The sequence below is a fragment of the Triturus cristatus genome, chromosome 8 (genome assembly GCF_964204655.1).
Source record: "Triturus cristatus chromosome 8, aTriCri1.1, whole genome shotgun sequence".
NCBI classification, from domain to species: domain Eukaryota; kingdom Metazoa; phylum Chordata; class Amphibia; order Caudata; family Salamandridae; genus Triturus; species Triturus cristatus.
Window position 1 is genome coordinate 1,180,764,559 of NC_140591.1, and position 26,472 is coordinate 1,180,791,030.

The window sequence follows — 26,472 nt, forward strand, 5'->3', positions numbered from 1 at the left end:
AGCACACTGTTGGGTGATGTGTAATTCCTTGGGAGGTGGACGACAGACCTCCCTATCTTCTCCGGCATACTGCTGTTTCTACTGGGATGGATGATATGATGCTGAGGGGAGGATATGGGAGGTAGGGAGGGGAGTTGATTGGGGGGGAGTTGGGGTTTTGTTACAGTTACTTGTTTGTCGCAGAGGACACATTGGGACACAGACAATACCAAAGGCAAACACATTCCATGTCTACGACGCTTGAGAACAAACAGTTGACAGACCATCCCTCATGATACATCCAGTATAGGGAATACTCTTACAGTACTGACATAGAGCGTCAATGGTCTGGGAGATAAAATTAAAAGAGGGCTAGAGACACAATATATTAAAAGACAACACCCTGATGTGATAATGCTCCAAAAGATGCATTTGTAGGGGACCCAATGTGGATTTCTGGGCTGAGTAGCCCACAAGATGTTGGCTCATGCCGGGTACTCCAAGGGCTCACACGGAGTGGCTCTACTGAGCAAGAGCCCCCCCCCTTGCATGATGCTGCACCAAAGGATAGACCCCATGGGCAGATACGTGGGGATTACAGGTCACTGGGGAAGACAATTTATAACACTGATCTGTGTCTATGCACCCCCAAGACTCCAGGCTCCAACACTTGGAAAGGTCGTGGATATCCTGTTAGACACACCCTCCTCCTTTCACTTGATTGGAGGGGACTTTAACAACGTAATGAATACACTGGTGGACCGATCTAGGGTGGATGGAGAACCAAGGGGTGTTACACCACTAACACGATTTGCCACCACCTTGGGGCTCACGGACATATGGAGACACTGCCACCAACACACACGTAAGTACATCTACCAGTCAGGGGCACATAACGTATACTCAAGGCTAGATTATATTTTTGTTTCCGGAGATGAAATAAAAGAGGTAGGACAAGCGGAATACCTCGCCAGGGGACTATCTGACCATTTCCGTCTGATCATAAGATTGGGGACGCAGAGACACAATCGCCGCCAAGAGTGGCATCTTAACGCATGGGATCTTAGAGAAGGCAGAGAAATAAGGGGTATTAGAGCAGATACAGAGATCTACCTCAACAACAACATCTGGTGTAACAGTATGGGAGGCTTTTAAGACTGTCTTGCGAGAAAAAGCCCAAAATTGGATAGCCTGGGAAAAAAAGAATTGATTTAAACGATTGAAGGAGTTAGAGCAGAACATACTAGCTCTTGAGGAACGGATAATAACAGTAGCAGACCCAGGTCTCACCTGACTGTCAGACATCATACGCCAACAATATAAAAATATGGCCATGGAAAACTTAAAAAAACAGAGACTGGTGATGTTACGTAGACTCTATGAGGTCGGAGACAAGGCATAGAAACTCCTGGCATGGCTCCACAAGAATGAGGCACAGGACAGATGGGTCCAGAGGTCAGGGATGATAAGGGGGAATCCCATGCCACAGACAACTAGTTCGCCTTCGTGTCCGAACACGGACGGTTGGGTGTTTATATAGCAGCTTAACCATACTAAGGAAATTAGACCCTATGCCATCCTGGGCCAGGGTAGCGAAAAGGAAATTCCAGTCGAGCAATTCAAAGGCCTTCTCGAGGTCCAGCAGCATGCATCCCGATCGAGGCCAGTTAATAGGGCCGTACTCGGCTACCCAAAAGTAACGGCAGATGTTCAGTGCAGTGTTACGGTGAGGGTCAAACCCATTCTGGTCGGGGTGCACCTGGGTAGGAATGAGGGGCACCAGTCGGTTAGCTAAGATCTTTGCTAAAATTTTATAGTCGACGCTTAATATCGCTATCGTTCTATATGATCCGGGGGAGGTTGGATCTTTACCCGGCTTCAAGAGGGAGATCACATTAGCCGTACACAGTGAAGGTGGTAGAGCCATGTCATTGATTGCCAAGGTGTATAAGGAGTGTAGTCGGGTCACTAGTGTCTCCACATATGTTCTGAAAAACCCTGTGGGGAGCTCGCCCGGTCTCGGCCTCTTTCATGATGCCAGGGACCGCAGTGCATCGCGGATTTCGTCCACTGTCAAGGGGGAGTCTAGGGTGAGGATTTGGTCAACCGTCAGTGTGGGCAGCTCCACTATGGAGAGAATTGACTCAATGTGAAGGTTATTTCTAGTCAGCTGGGACGCATATAACCTGGTGTAATGTTCTGTCATTACTGCATGAATGTCTCTCTGAGTATAGTTCCTATGCCCTAGTTCATCTACTAGCAGCTGTATAGGGTGTTGAGGATGTTCTTGTCTGATTAGGTAAGCCAATAATTTGTAGAATGTGAGCCGGCCAAATGCGCAAGGTAATTGTGACAACGTAGTCTTTCTAGTAGCGCTTCTCGCTCAGCATTAGCGTCATCAAGTTGCTTTTGTGTATCAGACCGGTCAATGGCCAGTGTTTCTAGTCGGAGCAATTGTCGCTCGATGGCGTACAGGGATGTGTCAAGTTGTTTATGGATGCTCCATGTGTGCCCTAGGCAATGCCCTCTAGTCACCACCTTAAATGCCTCCTATTCCGTCATTACTAACTCCGCAAAGACCGTATTGAGGTCAAAGTATCCGTTCACCGCAGACCCTAGCAAGCTCCGGAATTCCGGGTCTTCCAGCACCGCCATCTGTAAGTGCCAGGCTGGTGTCAGGGGCACTCTGGCCTCCCATGTCAGGTGCATTATTTGTGGGTTGTGGTTCGAGTGTGTCCAACCTAGATATTCTGTGGACTGAATTAGTGGGGCTAAGGCCGCTGAAGTTAAAATACGGTCTAGCTGCACGTGCAACTTGTGGATCGGCAAATAAAAGGAATAAACCCTAGTGTGAGGCTGACATTTTCACCAGATGTCCGTCAGTGACCAATGCCCCATCCATACATAGGGACTGTGCATTTGAAGAGGCTGTGGTACGATTCAGAGGGGGGAAGGAACAATCAAGAGAGACGTCCCAACACAGAATTAAAATCACCTCTCAGCAACCACGGAACATCCTTCCATCGGGGCAGCAATGTCGTCAGGCTACAGAGGAATGCGCTTTGGTCGGTGTTAGGGGCTTAGATGGAACCCAACAGAATAGGTTGTCCATTTAGCCTACCCCTGAGTAGCATATACCGTCCGACGGGATCCACCACCGCCTCCTCCTCGTCCCCTGGAACCCCCGCTTTTATTCAGATGAGTGTCCCTCTGGCCATGGAAGAGTAGTTAGTGCTATAGATCTGACCTCGCCAACGACGGCGTAATCAGACTGCTTCTGGGTGCGTTAGGTGCGTATCCTGTAAGAGAGCGATACTAACCGCTCTACGTTGTAAATGAGCATAAATGGAGTACCGTCTGGCAAGAGTGTGAATGTTTCTAACATTCCATGTAACTATGTTTATCTTAGTCATGGAGATGGTGTAAGTCTGTCTGCTTCCCCTCTTGAAGTGGACACCCTTGGGAGGTGTATGTGTGGCGGCAACTTCTCCAGGGGGAAAAACAAAAAATGAAATCGATTTGTTGAGAGCGGACCCCCAATAGGGAGATCGACCCAACCATTTACGCCTATTCATGGCAATATAGTTCAGCATGGTTGTTTGTCTTCGGGGGTGAACGCGGAAATAAAGGGGGAAAGAAAGAGGGAGATAGCTTGTGTGCTCCTTCCCCCCTATTTACCCCTCTGTGGCAGGGGGTAGAGCGCTGAGTATGTGGGTGTGTGTGGTTAGTCTCAGGAGTAGAGCTTGGAACAACGGGGACAGGTAGAAAGGCTAGAGCCCTTAGTCGCTGTTATTTGTGAGTTTGAGGCATTGTGGGGTTATGTGTGACTCGTTCTCAAATGATACCATCCGAAGTCTGGGAAGTGACCTCTGGTAATCAAGGCAAACCAGCATCTGTTGACAATTCTGGCATGGAGTCGGCCCCTCTCCGGGACCTTGACGGGGACCCGGTGGAACTTGTCAGTGAAGGCATTCTAGTGGGTTGGAGGGCCACCTCCACTTGCAAAGCTTCCTAGCGCTCCGATCTGACCTGGTCTGGGCCTGGGGCTGCAATGGGTGGCCACATGTCTTTGCCTTTTTCCTCTCGACAGCGGCGGTGGGATCTCCTGTGCAACTGGTGGTCTTCAGGGGGCCTAAGTGCCGTTGTCCACCCATTTTCTTTGAGACAGTCCCAGGTCTCCATAGGGGAATCAAAATATAGGGTGTTGCCATTCAGGATAACTTGAAGGCGGGAGGGGAAAAGTAGAGAGAATCGGAGTTCCAACACTCTGAGTTGTTTCTTGACTGCGCCAAAGGTGGCACGCCTCCTTTGCACTTGTGCATTGTAGTCCGGGAAGAAGGAGACGGTAAAATGTTGCACCCTGGGGCCAGGGTGCTTGCCTATTTCCAGCAGTATTACATCTCTGTCCCTAAAGTTCATTAGGCAAAATAGGAAGGGAAAATAGGCAAAATAGGAAGGGGCGAGGGTGAGCACCCGGGGGAGGCCTGTGGGCAGGAACTGGGCCTGTTCTACTACAAACTGTTGTGAGAGTGATCCTGGGGGGAACAATTCTCTCATCCAGGATTCTGTGTAGCCCTCTGGATCTTGACCCTTTGTCCCCTCGGGCAGGCCAATCACCCTTACATTGTTGTGGCGTGACCTCTCTTCGGCATCGTCCCCTTTCTCCTCTAAGGTGCACACCCGATCCATCAGGTCCTGCAGGGTGGTCGTGAAATTACGAGATCTGGGCTGGAGTTCTGCCAGCGCTGCTTCAGTATCGCAGACCCTGTCAGACAGTTTGTGTTGGTCTGCTCGTACGAGCGTGAAGTCGGAGGTGATGGTGTCCATCCTACCCTCCAGGGAGGTGTGAGTATGCTCCTGCGTGGTGCTTATTTTCTCCACCGCTGCTAGCACAGAGTCCAATTTGGCTGAGAGGTCAGGTTGGTTCGCCTCCGCGGATGGTCCAGTGATCTTGGGTGCCCCTTTGGTTAGGCCGCGGGAGGGGGCATCCTGGTAGGTGTAGGAGTGGATGCAGCCCATGGCTAACTGCTGTGCACTCGGCATAGTGGCCGAGATGTGGATGGTGTCCCTCCATGGGCGCTGTAGCACTTCAACTACCCTCTAGGCGTTTGTGATTGGTGCACCGCCACAGTAGCCAACCGTATGGGGGAGACCGCGTCTTTTTAATGATCCTCTGGGGCAGGGCCCGGCCGTACCTCACCCCACGTCAGTGCACAGAGAGGAGTGTCCAAGGAGGGCAGTCCGTTGCAATGTACCACCTCACTAGAGCAGCGAGGGGCGTCTAACAGGGCTCACCCCCCTCCGTTTCCAGCACTGCCACAGTGATATGGGGCCAGCACAGAAAAGATCGCCTGAGGAGGGACAAGGCCTGACTGGCCCCCATGCCCTTCCCCACCCCAAATAGCTGCACCCACCCCAATGTGTGGCAATGCAGGATTAGGGGCAGCTTACGCCAGAACCGGCTTCCGCACTGCTCTCAGAGAGCTGCTGGCTGTCGTACCTCGCCCAGGCGCTCCCCCACCGCCTATCCGTTGTGTCTCCTCACATCAGGGGGGGGCTAGACCCGATCAACCCCCGGTTCCCCCCGCTCTCCAGCTTGGCCCAGCAGTGCTGCCACAGGCTCACCTGTGACGTCTCAGACCTAAGGGACACGGGCTTTGCATGGTGGTGCTCTCTGTTTCAGGCGGGGGCCTCCAATCATCTATTGCGCTGTCGAGGGCCCTCTCAGGTATGCAGGGCTGCCGCAACGTCCGGCGACCTTTGGGGATGTCACACGTGGTCTCTTGGGCGCAGCGGCCTCGACATTGAACCCAGCCACACCCTGCTCAGCCTCTGCCGCGTTGCTTCTCCGTCCTCACGTCTGCAGGGAAGGAGGGGTGAACCCCCCTCTGACTCAACGGGGGCTCCCCTCATTTCAATCAGGCTGGTTTTGGTTGCCGCTTACCCCCTCACATCACTTAGTATCTCCTGCACCCACAGTGGACAGATCAGCGACACAGCCTTGTCTCAATCCTCTGTCTCCCGCTAGGTGTCGTGCCCCCCTCTCGCCTAACGAGAGCCTCCACCGCTTGGACCCGCGCACTTTCCGGGGGCGTGGCAGGCACCAGACTAGGGCTGTGTCTCCGCGGTGTCTACAATGGCAATGGAATCAAGCTATCCTGGCTGAAGAGGGGTGAAACCCCGAGACCGGTCCTAGGATGCTTGCTTCCAGCCCAAGGAGGACCTGGCCTGGCAGTTCGGGCTGGAGTGTTCCCATTGGGCACAGGGTCAAGACTGATTTGCATATGGCTGGGTCTAAACTGGAATGGCATGGTGAGCAAAAAAACAATGGACTTAGGTCCAGATCTCTGTACTGGGGTGAATGTATGACATTGTTCTGCATTATGTCCAACAATAGTTCTTTTTGCATTTGTCACCCTGAGTGGGACGGGTATGCTCAGACGTGAGTCTCGTGCTCTCCATGCCACTGGAATCAAGCTATCCTGGCTGAAGAGGGGTGAAACCCCCGAAACCGGTCCTAGGATGCTTGTTTCTAGTCCAGGGAGGACCTGGCCTGGCAGTTTGGGCTGGACTGTTCCCATTGGGCACAGGGTCAAGACTGATTTGCATATGGCTGGGTCCTAACTGGAATGGCATGGTGAGCAAAAAAACGATGGATTTAGGCCCAGATCTCTGTACTGGGGTGAATGTATGACATTGTTCTGCATTCTGTCCATCAATAGTTCTTTTTGCATTTGTCACCTTGAGTGGGACGGGTATGCTCAGAAGTGAGTTCCGTGCTCTCCATGCTTCTGGAATCAAGCTATCCTGGCTGAAGAGGGGTGAAACCCCGAAATCGGTCCTATGATGCTTGTTTCCAGTCCAGGGAGGACCTGGCCTGGCAGTTCGGGCTGGACTGTTCCCATTGGGCACAGGGTCAAGACTGATGGCTGGGTCCAAACTGGAATGGCATGGTGAGCAAAAAAACAATGGATTTAGGCCCAGATCTCTGTACTGGGGTGAATGTATGACATTGTTCTGCATTCTGTCCATCAATAGTTCTTTTTGCATGTGTCCTCCCTATTAGCATAGCACATTTTAAAACCTGGCGGGATGGCAAGAGCTATTGCTGCCACAGAGTCCGCGTTTAGCCAAGTTTCTGTTAGAAACATGGCGTTCCAAGTATTCTCAGCTAAAACTAGCCAAACATCATCAGCATGTTTGGGCAGAGATCTGCAGTTGACTAGGCACACCCTAATTCTTTCAGTGTGCCTGATCACTATGCCCTGGGGAGCAGCTTTACCAGTGCTACTGTTCCCCTGCAAGCCTGCGGCGTTATTAAACTACTGACCGCATGTGGAACATCAGTGTGCAATGTCTCCATTGCAAGGTTAATCTGGTGAGCCCCATGGCAATGAGTACCTTTGTGTGACAGCAGCTCGTCCCTAGACCAACATATGGCCGCTTCGCCCTCCCGACCGGCAGCATGCCTGGCGCTGGCCACGTTGCGGTCGCTGACGGGCGCAGACGGGCTTGCTTTTGACTATAAAATATGGAGCAGCACCAAAATCCAACTGTACTGGATGAAAATAGTAGTAGAATTGGGGAAGATAATGGGGGTACTTATACCCTTAGAGCCCAAATTTATCCTACTGGGTATACCTAACGAAGTTGACATAAACAGGGCACAGCTGACATTTGTGACACTATGCCTGGTCATCGCCAAGAGAGATGTGGCGAGGTGGTGGGGGGTGGCAGAGACTCCCACGATGAAAGTATGGAGGAGGGGTATGGACCTCTATATGGCCGCTGAATACATGACCTATACCTCCATGGGATGCACACATAAATTTCACAAAATATGGGGCCCATGGAGATGCTACTACAGGTTAGACCTACCAGATAATATTCCAGGCAATAGACTTCTTATTACCAATCACACTGATATCGTGGATTAAGATATGTACTGATGGACAAGCTAAACACATGTTGAAAGTCCCACGATTACGTAGATAGGACCATTCATCAGGGATGCAACAACGTCGAGATAAATGTTATCCCTTACTAGCTATTATTAGTATGATTACTACGTGGTCCTTCTGAAATGTACCTCATGCAAAACTGTTATCGTTATGGATGTTATTAAGGTGCTTTTTGCAATATTTAAGATGCAAAGTAAGAAAATTAACAATAAAAATATTTGTAAAAAAATAGAATAGTGAACTGATATCACCAAAAAGGATATCAGCTAAAAATACCTTTGTACAGTGTGTTCTCAAGGAACTAAAATCTGCATACTGTTCAATCTCAAAAAGTAAAATATGAATAAATGTGTGTCAATGAATACTGCAATGCTGTACCTATATCAGAATAAACTGAAAGGAGGTGTCCTTTGTTTGGGCATTTCACAATGATAACACTTACGCCAAGTCACTAACGTATATGTCAATTGTCAAAAATTATACATGAACTCTGTACTGAAGTAGTTCAGCAATGTTTCACATACAATGTAGATACATAGGCTGTTGAAGTCATTCAGAAACAAAGATGTGGGATGATTGACAAATGACTTCTACATCATAAGTAAATACATAGCCCTTGAAACATTTATAATACACTTCAGTACAGAGAAAAAACATTTTCATATTTCACTCCTGATTACCTACAGTTATTTGAGGTGTGTTGGGTCTAAATGAAATTGTCTCACTCATAATGCTGGCTTTCACTGTAGTGCAAAATGTTTTAGTACATCACAGTAGTTTTTACATACACTAATTCCTATATAATACTAGCTTCAAACACTAACATATAAATCACAATGTGCAGCACATTACACCATGATAAATTTCAACAGTTGCCTAATGTGTAATGGGTTTGGCCTGATTTTGAGTTTTCCTGATGGGATATTCCTACATATATGTATGTCAAGGTGACGAGAGTAGCACTGACACCCCAGAAGATTTAGCAGAGGTTTTACCATGGCACTGTACAGACAGGACCTTCCGGACTAACACATGCCTTTTTTCTTATGCAGCCTGGTTTCCGAGGTCAGGCACTAGGAGAAGAAACATCTGGAAATGTCACCATTAACGAGCCTGATAGGAAGTGGGAGGCGGACGAAGCAGAGACCAGGGTACACGGTCCCTTTAAATGGATGGAAGTCACCGGCGAGAGGTCAGATGCTGACAAGAGAGTGGAGAATTCGGGAAAGAGGACCGGAGTGCAAAAAGTTAAAGGGAGAAGAGCTTGGGTACCATACTGGCAGCAGGGAAAGATGTCAGGATGAGATGTTTGAGGAGAAGGATCCAATTGCTCACTTCCAGGAAGAGGGCGATTCAGAACAGAGTAAGCGAGTTGGAGACAACGAGAGGAAGCCCAGGGACACGTTGCGCCCAGCCTAGGATCCAGGAGGAGCGTGGCTCAATCAGGTACGATCATGACTCCTGGAAAGAAACGGGAGGCGGAATGAGGGCGAAGTCCATTCGGAGAACACCCTTAAGCTAGTCTAATTGTATGTCCTCTAGGAACCCTGGTTACCGGATTTGGGTGAAACTTTTGTCTTTTTCCGAGAAACCTATTTCCCATCACAAATCTTTGCCTAAGCCTTGTGATTGAGTCCGGAGCTAACTACCCCAACCTACAAAATCAACACCAATGTGAGAAGGGTGATATTCCATAAGAAGGAAAATACATACGAAAAGGGTGTATGCCTATGAGGTTATTACTTTTGTTTATTGGAAATCTCAGTTGAGAATATTGTCTTTTATTTTCTTTCTCAAAGCATGATACCACTGGGTGACAGTGAAGGTATAGCAAATAAATTCCCTTCACACCCCTCCTAAAAAGGTCAATTAATAAGAAATAATACTCTGTACACTTACCTGTGGCCTCTGTCTTTCTCCCGAGGGGCGCATGAAGATCCGGTGGTCCCGACTTCTTCATCAACTATAAAGAAGAATAGAGACAAGAATTAGTCAACCCCGTTATTCTTGACTGAATTCTATTCGAATAAATACCTGCATACCCAAGCTAAAGTGTGTCGTGTCCACTTTTGAGCCCCACTACATGACAATGTGATGGAACTTTCCATCCTGCAAAATCCCTTCAAGGTTTCCATTTATCTCCATCATTTCTTTATCATCTGGACATGACAAGGGACATACAGAAATGCTTTAGGGTCTGTGTTACATTCGTGTTTGTGTTTCCACAAAAATTGTATGCCTATCACAATTATGTGTCAAAAAACAGACTGGCTTACACATACATATTTGTGAAGGAGTGAGACATCATGCTAATCTGTCACTTTTAACATGTATGAAACAGTATTTCTGATAGAAAAGACAATTTGGATATGTTTTGATTCCAAAATGTAGCCATTAATACTGATGTCACTAGTCATTTTGGATCACTTGCCCACTCTTGTTTGTGTAGAATTTAGACTCTCCAAGTATGTGAAGAGAGAATCTAGATGTCATTCAAGACACGGAGGCTGGCAGTTTGCATATCTCTTTTATTGCCAGCTCCTTGCAGCACTTTAAAGCAAAACAGAACAAAACACAAACATTTCAGAACTAGAATGTCTCTGTAACCTTCATAACCTCTTGACAGCAGCCATCTTCCTCTTGTAAGCTGCTCCGTTCCCATAACCTGAAACTTCACTAACATTTGAGATCCAAACCATCCCTCCAACTTTTTTCATTCGCTTATTGCGCATCTGCACATACATTGATCTTTCAAATATTATCCTTTACGTGTTTCACATTGTTGTTAAAACTACACCGTAAACTCTTACCCTCCTATCAACAGATCCTGGGAGAGGGGAGGGATAATGCCAGCCTCAGTGTCTTTAATGAAATCCAGATTCTGTCTTCAGATACTTGGAGAATCGAAATTTCATATCAAGAACGGAGGCTGGCACCATAGAAGACACATGTTCCAAAGGGGAAACAACCTTTTCAATGCAACCATTACATCGCACTACATTTACAACGCAGTCATTACATCGCAACATCCTTTACAACGCTTGTCACTACAACGCATCCATTACATTGCAAGTCACTAAAACGCATGACACTACATCGCATGTCACCACAACGCAGGCATTACATCGCATGTCATTACAACGCATACCATTACAACGCATAGTACTCCTACACTATCCAACACTTACCCTACTGTTGCACCCCCTGGAGTTAGAATAGTAATTTTTACCCCTACACTATCCAACACTTACGCTATTGTTGCACCCCCTGGAGTTAGAATAGTAATTTTTACCCCTACCCTATCCAACACTTACCCTACTGTTGCACCCCCTGGAGTTAGAATAGTAATTTTTAACCTTACACTATCCAACACTTACCCTAATGTTGCACCCCCTGGAGTTAGAATAGTAATTTTTACCCCCTACACTATCCAACACTTACCTTAAATGCAATGTAATGGTATGCGTTGTAAAGGTATAATGCGATGTACTGGAATGTGTTGTAAATGTAGTTTTAAAAAAGTCATTGTAGTGGTATGAGGTGTAAATGTATGTGTTGTAATCTCATACATTCGTTCGAAAGGTTTTAAGTAAAACCTTGCAAACATGTCCACATTGGATCAGTCAGCTACCTTCAAAATCTCTTCCAAGCAGCCACCTGACGTAAATACTTTGCTTGCCATAGCTCCCCTTACCGAATGCGCACCACACCTTTGCAAATCAACACCTGACTCAAGCATACAGTTTCACACCCAATGAGCTATTGTTGCAGAACTCACCGGATTATATGGCATAACATAAGAAATCAACAGTTTACTTACTCCATCTTTTCTGCTTTCATACTCCATCTTACCACACAAAGTTTCAGAAAGATATCAAATTCTGGGCAAAAAATAGAAGAAGTCATTGTCTTTATATGCCTCGTAATCTGAAAAACCACTCCATTCGGACTATAAAACCTATTACTTACCTCTAATGCTCTTATATCTGAAACTCTCCTGAAAGAGATTAAGCACAGCAAAGTTACCATTTTACCAGACAACTGTCATAAAGTCAAATACTTATTCGCTGTCCATCCTCCAAACAACTTCAAAATCAAGTTGGCATCCTACAAACAAGTGTACCTTGGCCTAGGATGTCTCTGTAACTTAATTCCTTTCATTACTCTACATATTAAAGGATCTCTACCTATCGAACAAGCTCCTACAAGACCATGCCTGCTGCTACTGCAGACCTATGACAATTTATAGACCTGTAACTGAAAGCTTTTCCAAATAACAAAGACAAACTCTGTGAAAGTTCTACAGCAGATGTCTCCACAGGATCCAAATCCCTCTCCATACACCAACACAACCATTTCTTCCATGCTCCAACATATCTCTTCCTTGTGGCTGGAGCCCAATACTTTTTTAGCAACTCCTGAGCCTGTTGTGAAAGCCCCTCAAATTGGTTTCCCACCCTGAAATCTTCCAAACAAGAAGGCTCAAATACCCTTCTAAGACCAACGCATGTCACTCTCCCTCTGGCCCTAACAGCAACTCACCCGATTCTGGAATCAGAAAGGGTTCCTCTGTCGCTAATTTTAACACCCTGGAAACCGCGGTTGAGCTGTCCAAAAATGAGTCACCAAATCTACCTGACATCTCCGCTTCCTAACCTTCAACTGTACCCTCTGAATCATCGCAAATGGGGGAAATGCCACTGCATTGTCCAGTCCTGGAAGCTACTCTGCCTTTAATCCTATTTTTTGTTCTAGACAAAAACTCCAAATTTGCATTACAATCTGAATCAGAATCCTCAACTTGCTTCCCCCTAATTGGTTTATATACCATACTGCTGAAACATTGTCCATCTTTAACAAAACGTTGTAGTTTCTCAACTCCTTCCCAGTACTCTGTAATGCAAAAAGTCCTGCTCTCATTTCCAACCCATTTATGTGGTCCAAACTCTCTTGCCAAGTCCATCTGCAACCTGTCTCCTGTTGACCCAGACACGCATCCCAACCGAAAAGGCTCGCATCTGTCCCCAACACATAACCTGGGCAAATCCCATGGCCATTCCATGTATCCAGATCGTCTAACTACCATCTCAATTCTTCTTATGCTTTCTCCAAGAGATGCGTCTGGTCTTCACACCACAAACCCTTCCTCAATCATTCCGCCTTTAATCTCTGCAAAGCCCTGTAATGCAACAGGGTTCTGGAAAAACCACCTGTATTGAAGCTGAAAACAATCCAATTACTCTTGCAAATGCTCTCAAAGTTATAGACGGCCTTTTCAGAATACCTCTCACTTCTTTCTTTATCTTTACCACCTTCTTTTCTGGTAAACTCAAGGAAGTTTCTACTGTGTTTACCTGAAATCCTAAGAATTCCAAGATCTGACTTGGTTGTAACACCGACGTCTCCCTGTTGATCAAAAAAGACTCCAACAGTAATATTATCAAATGAAGATTCTCCCTCAACTCCTCCTGACTCTGAGACATTATTAAAAAACTTGCCTAGATACATTATCATACGAATTCCTCTTTCCCTGTGAAACGCTGCTACCAGTCTCATCACGTTCGTGAAACACCAAGGTGCCGATGCCAGCCCAAAAGGAAGGCATGTGAACTGATAAAGGACACTTAACCACCTGAATCGAAGACATTTGCGACTCTCCTCTGCCATTGAAATTGTAAAATCCCCATCTTTTAAATCCAAATTCACCTACCAATCATTCCTTTGCAAAATGTCCCTTAATCTATGGATACCCTCCATCTTGAAATGTCTGTGAACTAAAAACCAATTTAGTTTCATCAGATTTATCATGGGCCGCCCGCCCTTATCCTTCTTTTCGACCAAAAATATTGTACTTAGAAACGTTTGTTCTGCTTCTGATTCTTTCTATGTAGCCCCTTTTACTAACATTTCCTGCACTTCCACTGTCACCAAACCCCGAAGGTCTTCTTGGAAAGCCATCTGTACCAGCTCTTTTAACTGTACCGGATTCTCTCTGAACTCTGACGCCCTTTGCTTGTTCTTCCTCTTTGTGGATAGAGCCCTGTTGTGGATTGAAATCATCTGAAGACTGCATGTCCTTGTGATTGGTAATGAGCCCTTGTGAATGAATGTCCGGGAAAACGTCCCCTTACCCCAGCCTGTTCAAAAACACAGACTCCAAAAAATCTTTTTAGGGGATACTGCGCCTTATATAGGCTGGTGAAGGTGGACACATATTTACCTACAACCTTCACCAAGCCTTCTCCAAGTAAATACCCTTTTGGGTCTTCTGTAGGTTCTTTCTTTGCAAAATCTCCCAATTTTGGGCTAATTCTCATTAATATTGCCATATGCCTTTCTGTCATCAAAGCCACATTGGTGTTTCCCAAAAAACAAACTGCCCTGTGAGGCCAACCTCATAATAATTCATTATCCATCTGTACTGATTTAACTCTTGCTTCCTCGCCCATGTCAGGGATACTTGCCAAAGACCCCATAATATCCAGTAACCTATCTTTTTTTTTTTTTTTTTTTTGAAACCGTTTATTGCAGGTTGTAAAAGTTACAGGTATGGGCCTACAACCACCCGGCCGGCCGCTAGAATGACAAAAGCATATTGCATACATACAGTAAAAGTCTCTCGGCAGTGCAGAGCAGTGAAACAGGAGTAATCAATGGTGCAGGCCACACAGCTCCAAGCCCATAGTACGGTTCCCTTTTCTTGAAACAAAACAACACCAAAAAACCACACCCGCAAGGCAACCCGCGATCCAAAGTGACAGCACGTGCTCCATAAGTGGGGGATCCAAACCAGCAGCAGAACTCTGAGGAGGGGAATGGGAGTAGGTCAGGGACTGGGGGGACCGCGCGCCCGCGGCCGAGGGAGGGGGGCCGTCTAGGGAGACGGAACAGGTGAGGCAGCCGGTAGCAGTGGTGGCTCACAAATACCCCCGCGGTAGGCGTTCCAGGGGCCCCAGAGTTTCACCCACGCCCCAGGCTTACCCCTCGCCACATACACCACCTTTTCACGAAACATACACCAATCCATATGCTCTTTCCAGGCCGATACCGCAGGGGGCCTCTGGGATCCCCACAATTGAGCAATGTCACGCTTAGCTATCATGTATCCCAGAGTCACCCACCGCGTCTGCGGGACCGAATAATCATTCGGTTCCCATACATTCAGCAAGCATCTCCTCGCTTCAGGCAGCAGCGCGACATGCGTAACCACACGCAGGACCTCATGCACACCACGCCAGAATCGCTCCACCTTCGGGCACTCCCACAGTATATGCATGAAAGTCGCCAGCGCACCACAGCCACGCTTACACAGTCCGTCACCAGCAAAACCCATACGCAGAAGCCTTGGCCCCGTCACGTAAACCCGGTGAAGGATCTTGAGCTGGACGAAACGAAGGCGAGCCGGGATGGCCACCTCTTTCGGGGAGGCCACCGCGGAAATCCAATCCTCGCCGTCCAGCTCCAGCCCGTCGGCAACCCAGGCCTCGCGGAGACTAGTCAGCAGGCACGATCTATCGTTGATCAGTTTTTAATATATGAGGGAGATCGTGCTGTCCGGTACATGGCCGTCCAGCACTCTGTCCTCCAGGGGGGAAGACTCCGGAATGGATGCGACGTCCGGGAAGACGGAGCCCAGCGCATGGCGGACTTGTAGGTACCGAAAGTACTCACTGCCCTGCAGCTGAAACTCCGCCTGCAGCGTCTCAAAAGTTTTGAATCCCCCCCTCGTCCAGAGATCTCCCACCGTGCTGATTCCGATCGTGTCCCACTTCTCGAAGCCCTTCGACGTCCATAGGGAGCCCAACCTCTCAGACGCATACAGCGGTGACGCCCGGGTCAAACGGTTCTTCCATCCCATAGCTGCATTAGCCGCGTGCCAGACACGCACCATAACACGCGTCGGTCCCGTCAAACGGGAGTCGGGCGCGCCAGAGTAGAGCGCGCGATTGTAATCGCCACCGGGTAGGAGCATTTTATCCATCTCAAATGCCGGGTTCAAGGCGGGCCCATAAAGGCCATGATTAATTGCAGCTAGTTGGGAGGCCCAGTAATACCGTTTAATGTCCGGGAGGGCGACCCCCCCATCGTACCACGGGAGCGTCAATTTAGCCAGAGCAATGCGCGGCCTCCCGTCCCAGAACAGGCGCCGCTGGAGGCCCTCCACCTCACGGAAATAGCGTGCCGGGACCAAGTCCATAGTATTCTGGAGGGCGTAGAGGAATCGCGGCAGGGACATCATTTTGAACAAAGCCGCTCGGCCGAGCGGCGAGAGCGGCAGACGCCGCCAGCGCACCACGTCCTCCCTCAAGCGCTGGAGGGGGGGCAGCAAATTCCGCTCATAGCGGGCCTCCGGGTCAAGTGTGATATAGATACCCAGGTACCGAAAACCGTGGGGGGCAATCTGGATCGGACAGTCCCGTGGTAGGGCCGGAGCCTCCCCGGAGAGCACATAGACACAGGATTTCGCCCAGTTGATGACCAGGCCCGAGTTGCGACCGAATGAGCGCAAAACATCAACCAGGACGATCAGTGATTTACGCGGGGAGGCGAGATACAGAAGGATGTCGTCAGCGTAGAGGGACACACGGTCCTCATGCTCGGGGGTCCAGCGGAGACCACGGATAGAGGGGTGCCACCGTAGCCACTCCGCCAGGGGCTCCAGGGCCAGGGCAAACAGGAGAGGCGACAGGGGGCAACCCTGTCGCGTACCCCTCCCCAGCGCGAATGGGGCCGAGACTCGCCCATTCACTACCACCTGCGCCAATGGGCCCGAATATAGCAATTTGACCCAGCTAATGAAACCCGGGCCGAACCCGAATTTCGCCAGCATCGCCCAGATGTATGGCCATTCAAGCGTATCAAACGCCATGGTGGCGTCCAAGGATGCCAAGATGGCCGGCTCCCGCACAAATGGGACACGCGCGAGCACCCCGTGCAAGCGCCGCAGATTGAGCGCCGTGTTGCGGTGCGGTATAAAGCCAGATTGGTCTTGGTGGACCAGGTCGCCCACCACGCCAACCAACCGGTTGGCCAACACCTTGGCAAGGATTTTGGGCTCCGCGTTCAAAAGCGAAATCGGCCTATAGGATGTGACCCGTTCACGGGGCTTCCCCTCCTTGTGGATCACCACAATTGTGGCCAGGCGCTGGTCCGGCGGGAGGGAACCCTGCGAGTGGGCCGCCAGGAACATCGCGCGCAGGTGGGGCGCCAACACATCCGGGCGTAGCTTGTAGAGCTCGATGGGAATACCATTGGGGCCCATGGCCTTGCCGGATGCAACCGAGCGAATAGCCAAGGCAATTTCGTCCGAGGTGGGAGGGGCGTCAAGCGAATCCCTGTCCTCCACCGTTAGGGAGGGCAGTGCGATGTCCCGAAGCAGGGCATGGGAATCTTCCTCCGAGCAGGGGGAAACCGGGGAGTAGACTTCTCGGAAATAATCCGCGAAGCAGGAGACAATGGCTTCCGGCTCGGTGACACACGCACCATCAATACTCTCAATCACAGGCACCACGCGGCTCGCTCTCTCCCTCTTATCCAACCACGCAATCAATTTGCCAGCCTTATCACCCACATCATACAATCGCCCCTGCTGCTCTCTACCGAGGCCCCTGGCCGCCTCCGTGACGAGGGCCCGATAGGCCGCCTGCTTCAGGTGTAGAACATGCAACTTGGCGTCTGTTACCCCGCTCCCCAGGTCACCCTCCAGTTCTGCAATCTCGGCCTCTACCCGGGTCACCTCCTCCCGCTCGAGCCGCCGGGCATGGGAGATAAAGGAGAGGGCCTCCCCTCTAAGGACTACCTTGAAAGCCTCCCACAGGGAGATGGCGGAAGAGACCGACCCCACATTCTCGTCGAAATATCGCTGTAAGGATTTGATCAAATCGGCACGAATGGTGGGGTCACGCAAATACCATGCATTGATTGGGGCCACCCTGCCATCCCCCCTCGGGAAGACATCGAAATGCAACAACAATGGGGAGTGGTCTGAGATACCCCGTGCTAGATGGCGCACCTCCCCCACCCTCCCTGCATGGGCCGCCGGGACAAGGATGTAATCAAGCCGCGAGAGGCTACCATGGGCACCCGAGTGGAAGGTGTACTGTCGCAATTCGGGATGCTTTAATCGCCAGCAATCCACCAGGCCCAGCGTGTCCAGAAGGCCGGGCAGCCACGCCTGTGCCCGGGGGAGGTCCCTAGGGGGATGGCGATCCATAGACCCAGAGGCTACCGCATTAAAGTCCCCTCCAACCACCAGCAGGCCACTCGGAAGGTCCAGAAGGAGGCGCCCCAGGTCCGCGAATGTGGTGATTTGTAACCCAGGCGGGACGTACACGGATATAAAGATAAACACTCTACCCTCCATTCTTCCCACCAGAACCGTGTAGCGTCCCCTCTCATCATGGCGCACCTCATCAATCTCCAACGGGAGCGAGTTCTTGATCATAATACCCACCCCCCGCGAGCCCGAGGTGAAGCCGCCAGTAACCTATCTTGACATTGTTTCAATGCCCTTTTAAGACCCTTTCTGGGGTCACGCCCCATTTTAAACAAATAACTGATGATGGCAGGATCTAAATCAGGAGTTGCTCATGCTTTGTCTCCAGTCACTGGACGAGAGAACTCTTCCCTCATGAGAACCCAATCTTCCTTTACCAAAGGCCTTTTCACCCACAGCTTAATGAAATCTGGTACATGAGGGAGCGGCCACCAATGTGCACTCCCGGGGTGCCTAGTAATTTCTAGGTTTAACATTTCCTCCCATTGTGGGTCTTTTACAATTCCTCGCTCTTTCCTATCTTTCTCAATCTTGTCTTTATCCATATCTCAGCCATCATCCTCACAGTCGTCAAGGACAAAGTATAACCTCATCTTAATCATTATTTCCATGGTCATGTCTAAATTCATCATCAGGGTTAACCTGATTCTCCTTTGTGCTGCTCTGGACACCTTCTCTTGTGCCGCGTAGGACACCCCATTCTACTGTGGTGCTAGGTCACCTCTTTCACATGACAGGAATCTGCCATTTGGCTCAATATTTTTCATCGCTATATTTCGTATGTTGGTGTCAAAGCAGGACAGAGGGTGGGGTGGGGTGGCAGGGGGTGGAAAAGCAACCAGAAACTGATGGGGGGAGGGTGGTGGTAGGGGAGGAAGGGAACCAACACAAGCGACGAAGCAGCAACGGCAGGGGTGAATTAGGGACTGCAGAGACATGCAGAAAGTTAGTAAGCAACGTAAACATGCCTCGTGAAAGAAGCATTATTTTAAAAGGCTTGGGCCTCTGCGAACCATGAATCACTGCTCGGTTTGAAAAAACCCATCTCTCGTATGGAGTGTTCAAACAGAAATAACCAGGGTCACCTACCTTGGCGTTGTCAGTCTAGTTGCAGTTGTCCCCATTGCAGTAATACATGCTGCTAAGGTAGAGATGCTGCGGCTGGATGCAGCTGATACAAGCCACACTGCGTACCCACAATAGACCATGGAAAGATATATAGGACAACACTCCATCGCAACTATTAGCAGCCGCTAACCGACAGCCATTTTGGAATGGCAAAGGTTTATTAGGTGTGTTAATTATTGACAAACACAAGAACCTTTAGTACCAACAAAGGCAGCTTAAGTGCAAGACAAACGTATTGTATCTTAGAACGAGCAGAGCATATCTGAAAGTGCCACCACACATTGTGCAGTGTCAGCACAGTCCTCACTGTCTATTTGCATTCTGGAACTTTTAGTCCTGGATTTACGTCAGGAATATAAGCTACAAGACACAGAATGCAAAGAAATGGGTATGGTCGAGTTAATCGCTCACACCGGGTCCAGAGAGTAGGCAGCTGGTAGATTTTCTCAGCTCTAAAGTAGGTATATCTGCAGAGAGCAGACAACCGCTAGTGTCCTTAGGTCTTAAGCACATGTATCTGCCGGGATGCCTTTCACCTGGAGAAAGGGGCTGGAGGAGGCGAGGAGCAGCTGAAAACACAAGATCTTGCATACTGAACGAGGATTGGCTGAAAACACAAGCGCTTGCAAACTAAAAGAGGATCAGCTGAAAACACAAGCGCTTGCAAACTAAAAAAGATAAAGCGCGGCGTGCTGCGCTGATATGCAGAAGCAAACAAAAGCGGGCGCCCGTCATAAAGTGGAAGCGCGAAGAGTGGGCCAAGAAAGAAAAAGTTTTCCTCAGAGGTATACTTAAACACTAAAAGCGTAAGGAGACAGTACTTGGCCGGTGCTCCGTGGCAGGAAAGCAGAAACACAAATGCGGGAAAAGAGGAACAATTGCTCAGTAGCATGCAGGGATTTCTAAAGGACAGTGGCACAGACAAACACAAAGCAATGGCAAGCAGTGGGTGAAGTTTAACTCCACAAACCATCTACAACAGGTCACTAAGTGACAGCGCAAGCACTGTTACGCTTGACCTACATAGGGGAGCTATAGGAATTATGGCAGAATTACTGTCATGTATGTGAGTCCAGTATGTGAGTCACATGATCAATGCCCCCACTCACTAGGAGATTTGTACCAGAGTGTGGAACTCATGTTAAAAATATTTTCTGACGGGACCACCATGTTTTATTTTTGGTTCCAGACAGGAGCCTCCTTTCATTTGGCAGCCCCTCCAACACCCTTAATATCGGCGCAAGGAACACTTAAATTGTGCTTCTCATGGTGTAGCTCTCTCTGGCTCCACCTAGTGGAATACTGCAAACCGCATTCCATCTTAATCCACGGCAGCTCAGAGAGGTGGATGAATGGGGCATCAGCCTCGTTCTGAGAGATACTTCTAACCGAAGATTCCTCATATTTAGAATATACACGGACAGGATATGGAAGCTTTTGCCAGCAATGCTCCTGCGTGCTGGTAGGTGGTGCCAAGCAGATCTAGTTTGAATTTGTTCTACCCTGAAAGTGATGATGGAGCTGCATATAAGTGTCACCCCTGCAAGTCAAAATATGTTCCTTTCTTTCTGCGCCTTCATTCTTGGATCCGGAGTTCACCCCTAACTTTTTCCTTATCCCTTGATGAGTTTTTTCTTGCAAAATTATTATTTCAAGTGTGCAAGGTAACAATGTCCCCTTCTAAAACTAGAAGATCTAATCCTTGTATGCACTGGCACAAACAAATGCCTGTGGCAGATCCCCATGAGGTGATCCTCTGGTGACTGGGTTTGGTGCATGACTCCAAGTCTTAGAGGTGACTATGCCCTCATGAACCAAATGGTAATCCGGGAACCCTGGAGTTCACTAACAACGTGCCAAAGTCACACTTGACTCCACAGAAGAAGCTCCCTTTCATTGGCGTCTTCCTGAATAAAGTGCAGTTTCAGTCCTTTCAGCCAGATCAATGAATACAACACATTTGGGCTATGATCTCAACATTTCAGCCTCTGTCCGCAATCTGGTGAGAGTGACTCTGAGGCTTCTGGGCCTCTTGGCGTCCTGCACCCTGCTTGCCGATTATGCCAAGTGGCATCTGCGGGCCGTGCAGTGGAGCCCAAAGTGTCCGTGGGCCCTGCAACAAGGGGAACCTGTTGGATTCTATCCAGGTTTTGCAGGAGACTGCAAAAGACCTGCAGTGGTCGCTCAACCTCATTTAGACTAGCAGGAGATCCCTGTTCCTGCCTCACCCACATCTGACAGTGGTGACAGATGCATCACTGATGGGATGGGGAGGTCATCTCGGTTAGGTGAAAATGAGAGAACTCTAATCTCAGGCGGAGGCTGTCTCCACATCAATCTGCTAGAGCTGTGGGCCATCCGCCTAGCGCTAAATGCTTTCCTACCATACATCAAAGAGAGGCTGAATTACATTCTCATGGACAACACCATCTACTGCCAGGAGGCACTTCATCATTGGATTGACTGGAGCTCCAGAGCATCTCTCTGATCATGGACCACCTGTTGGGATCTTTGAATGCCAGGGCGGACAAGCTCATCTTGCAGTGCCTGTCAGATCCAGAATGGCGGTTACATCCTAGGGTGGCACGGAGTATTTTTCAGCAATGGGAAGAACCCTGGCTGGGTCTTTTCACTACCATCGAGAATGTGCAATGTCAAAACTTTGGTACGCTGAAGTTTCCTAGAAGGCTTTCTCTCCGAGAGGCATTCTGGATAGGGTGAAGCATGGGATTTCTGTACTCCTTTCCCCTGCTGCATCTCCTGCTCTGAGTTTTGAAGACGGAACAAACAGCCCCAATTAATCTTAGTGGTACCGGATTGGGCAAGGAGTGTGTGGTACCTGGAACTTCTGTGCATGAACATCTGTCCTCCAAACAGGCTACAGGCTTGAGAGGAACCTCTCATCGCAACAGCAGGGCAGGGTTCTGCACGTGAACCTGTCACCCAAAATTGTGGATGTCATCCTTGCAGCTAAACATCTTTTTGCATAGTTTGTTTGCACCAGATGCGGAACAAGTTTGTAACCTCGTGTGGCACCCGCAGTACTGATCAATTGCAGGCAAAACTGTTAGCTGACCTATTGTTCATTTTTATCTCTGGCCCAACAAGGACTTGCATTGAGCAGCATTAAAACTTATCTGTCAGCTCTTTTGGCTTTTTAATATTTACTGGACCAACTTTCCTTGTTCAAATAACCCCTTTGTGGTGCTATTTCTGAAAGGTTGGACTAATTTATTACCTCCAAAACCCTTTGTGATACCACAGTGGGCTATTAATTTGACCTTCGCTTTTCTCATGTGAACGCCATTCGAACCAATGCACAACTATCCACAATGTCCCCTGATTCTGAAGACCAGGCGCCGTCCATCCTTAAGGGTGAAAGGGTCCCACCCTCTTTCCATCTCACTCTGTAACGAGGGAGTGTCACCTGCTCTCACAGGTTCAGCGAATGAGAGTAGGCTGCAGTCCCATTCTTCCACGAACCTCAAGATGACAGCTACACCAGAGGAAATGTGATTTTTAAATGTATCATGTTTTTATGAATGTACGAACGTATGTGAATTAGTGTACGCGTGCTGTGAATGGTTGTGGCTTGCGTATATGCTTGTGAAGAGTGGGTGTATGTGCGCATGCTTGTGAACATATGGGTGTGAATCAGTGTCCATGTAGATGGGGAGTATGAGTTTGCATGTCTGTGGCCCTACCGCCGCCCTGCCAGCGCAATCACTGGCCGCCACTGCCAGGCTTTCTTGGTGCATCAACCTTATACCACCTTTTTCCCATATAATGTGGTGCTAGGGATCAGGGTGGCATTTTGCCAAATGTCATGACCACTTTTCACTTTGGGCAGTCCATCACTCTCCCAATGTTCTTTGATCCACCTCATCGTTCTAAAGACCCCAAAAGAGCTGTAGGGTCTGATTTAGAGTTTGGCAGATGGGTTACTCCGTCACAAACGTGAAGGATATCCCGTCCGCAGTATTACAAGTGCCATAGGATATAATGGTCTCATAATATGGGTTCTTTGAGACAAACAAAGACAAGGCAGTGCAAAGAAGGACTCTGTCAAGGATGATAGATAGTCCTCTGCATTAAGATCGGCTGCACACTGGACAAGAAGCAGCTTCCAGAGGAATTGCAGGCCATTTCCAACTGGGCCAAGGCTGCTACCAGTGCGTTGGCATGCGTAGTGCCTGCCCTTGACATCTATCAGGCAGTACACACGTTCACGAAGCACTACTGCCTTGTCAGCAAGGTCCAACAAGGTGGGCATTTTGCCCATTTGGTCCTGCAGTACTTTTTGATCTGAAGCATTCCACATCCCTACCATTCTATGAAGTACTGCTTTGGTATCTGTTTTAAATATGATGAATCTACGGCTAGAAGCATCCATCAGAAGAACAGATTACTTATCTTCAATAATGCTCTTTCTGGCGGATACTCTATATAACCTCAGGTTCCTTACTGCCCCCCCTCCCTGTACTGTGGAATGGTCTCTTTTTCATCTAAAAAGGTCTCAATTTAGGAATCTGCACACTAGTACCTGAGACAGAGTCAAGAAAGAAATTGAGGTTGATGCGCAGGAGTGGCTCTTACACGGGGCTCCATTGTCACTTTAGGGACGATCGAAGTCAAGGCAGAGCTGCATGGCGCCACCTACCTGTTTACATTTAAATTACACGCCCTGCAGAATTATATTTTTGAATGAAGACATTTTGAAATGAAGAGCGGCAGCGTGGCTGTCAACCCAGCACCTAGGATATTCTAAAGGTGAGGAATCTGGGGTTAGCATATTCACCAGAAATAGCATTACCACAGGTAAGTAAGTTGTTCTTTTGGAACATCTGCCTTTACCACCCACTTCCAAATGAGGCCTTCTGTTTCCTAACATGGAGAGAAGCCCCCGGATGGTTGAATGCATGTTACTTAAACTTGGTTTGCAAGATTTCTGGAACTTTCCGGAATCATCGAGCAATCATTCTTCCCAGGTGCTTAGAGAGGATTACAAGATTAACATGTACATTTGCAGCTTTTTGTCACTAGCATTCGAGTCCAATTTAAGCTGTGTTGTAAATTTATTTGGATCTTGAATTAAGGATAATGCTGTTGCATATAAAATACTGCGCAAAGAACAATTTCATAGCCTTCTTCGAGAGCGCGCGCAGCAGGCAAGAGTGTTATCCGGAAAGGAGGCCCTGGCTTTGTGAAATCCGATCACGTGACGTTCTTGAATCGGTGGTTCTGTACCCTGATTAAGAAATGGTGGATGCCAATAACGAATATTAATGAGATTACGGAAAGAAAGACTACACTTGTATTCTTCCTTCCTCTGAGCTGAACCCTTAGGGGATTTACAAACTGGATGTAAATTGAAGATTTCGAGTCCAGTCAGCATGATCTGAGACTCGTGTGCGTTTATTAGTGACAACAAGACAACGGTATGTCGAAAAAGATTTGAAGGAAACCAAGAAAAGCCTCGTGTGGATATTACCATCAACTTGGTGCCCAACAATAAATTCACATTACTACTGTTCACAGCAACGTGCAAATAAAATACGCACAAGGTTAAAAAAAGGATGCATGCATGGCCGCCCCTAAATCGGAGGGACCGGGACAGCGCCCTGGGCGGAAAGAAAATGTTGTGTTTCTTGAAAAGGTGAGGATGGGGGGGGGGGCGAGAGAGGTGTCGTTGCGGTGTGACAGCAGGAGGTGTGAGGGAGGAGGGTAGGGGGTTGATATGGGCCTTAACATTTATGGTGAAGTACATTACGGCCTGATAACAGTGTCTTTGGGCCCGACTAACAATGGTAAAGTGACTTTCGGTATTCACAAAGGGCATTTACTACTCGTAAAATATTTTACTTTACTGATTCTCCTTTTTCTTTACTATGACTTTATGTGAGTTTGGGATACCAGCAGTACAAAAACATACTGTGTTTGAATTAATAAACTATAATGTTGCTCTAGCTATAAGAATATGGGCCACATGGTTCACAAAACACCTGGGTTGCCTCCTAGTTCACTAAGGGCCCTGTTGCTAGTGTGGGGGTGGGGCAGGAATGGTTCCAATCACCGCTCTAAAAACTATCCCTATGAATAAGTACTTCTCAGTGCAGTGCAATAAAGTGACATATTAATGTCGAAGAATCCATATCTTTTCGAAACACACTAATATTAATTTTGAGGAGATGTCACCCTATTTTATGTGATGGTTGTTTGTTGTTGTATGATTTACATGACAAACATTTTGAGGGCTTGGCTCGTACATGGGCTCTAAGAGCCAAGCAAGACCCCAGACTCGGCTCTGGCTAGCCCTGTTAATTTGTTGGCTCGCTCACCTCTATCCATTACCCACAGTCTAGGGTGGATATCAACGGCCATCAGAGGCTCACAGCAATGCCAAAGAGAGCATCCTCCACCCTACGGGCCCAGCTCAGGAAGGTGGAGCGGCCAAACATCTGTAGCAACACAACACGCCTACAACAAGCCTGTCAAGCATACATTGTTGTACATACGTCCGGCGAAAACTAGCCCAAAAGGCCAACAAAACACAGGAACAAATTACCGAGCAGAACCTGAGTGCTGGCAGAAAGAACAAAGGAGAAAAAGACCTAACCAGGCCAAAAAGGTAAGCAGGGACACTGTGCCACGAGACAGGAAGCACGAGGGGGCCGAGTGAACGTTTTCCTCTCCATGTCTACAGGACCCCTTTTACCCAGAACCCTCTTAAGACAAAATCCTAACTTAAGTCTGTCTTAATTTTGTCTTAAGACAAATTTAAGACAAAATCCTAACTTCTGTGAATTCCAAAAGCAGTAAGTTTAGGATTTTGTCTTAAATTAGTTCTGTGAATCGGGCCCGAGGTGCCTGCCCCCAAGACAAGACAGCCAAACCAAGAGGGTTCTGGGTAAAAGGGGTCTTGTAGACATGGAGAGGAAAACGTTCAATCTTCCTTTCCTTTCAGTTGACAACGGGGTGCCCTGTATCCAAGGTGCGGTCAAATCTCATAATTTAAGGACAGAGGTAAGCAAGAGGTAACAAGGTAACGAAGATTTGCTGAAAGTAAAAATTGTGTTTAATGTTGTTGAAATGGGCTCCTAATTTTAATGGTTCTTTAGTTTAACTTTA

At 48.3% G+C, this 26,472-nt stretch overlaps 1 protein-coding gene across 3 annotated transcripts in view; it reads right to left on the bottom strand.

Moving 5' to 3' along the window:
• The window catches only part of LOC146805577 (uncharacterized), a 54,618-nt gene that overhangs the window by 4,903 nt on the left and 23,243 nt on the right, over positions 1 to 26,472 (bottom strand). For all 3 annotated transcript variants that reach the window (XR_014967479.1, XM_085620528.1, XM_085620527.1), the window contains one exon: positions 9,840 to 9,903. Coding sequence is in view for 2 of the 3 variants with exons in the window: in XM_085620528.1 (XP_085476654.1) it covers positions 9,840 to 9,903 (64 nt within the window). In the remaining variant the exon portion in view is untranslated. The remainder of the gene's footprint in view (positions 1 to 9,839; positions 9,904 to 26,472) is intronic.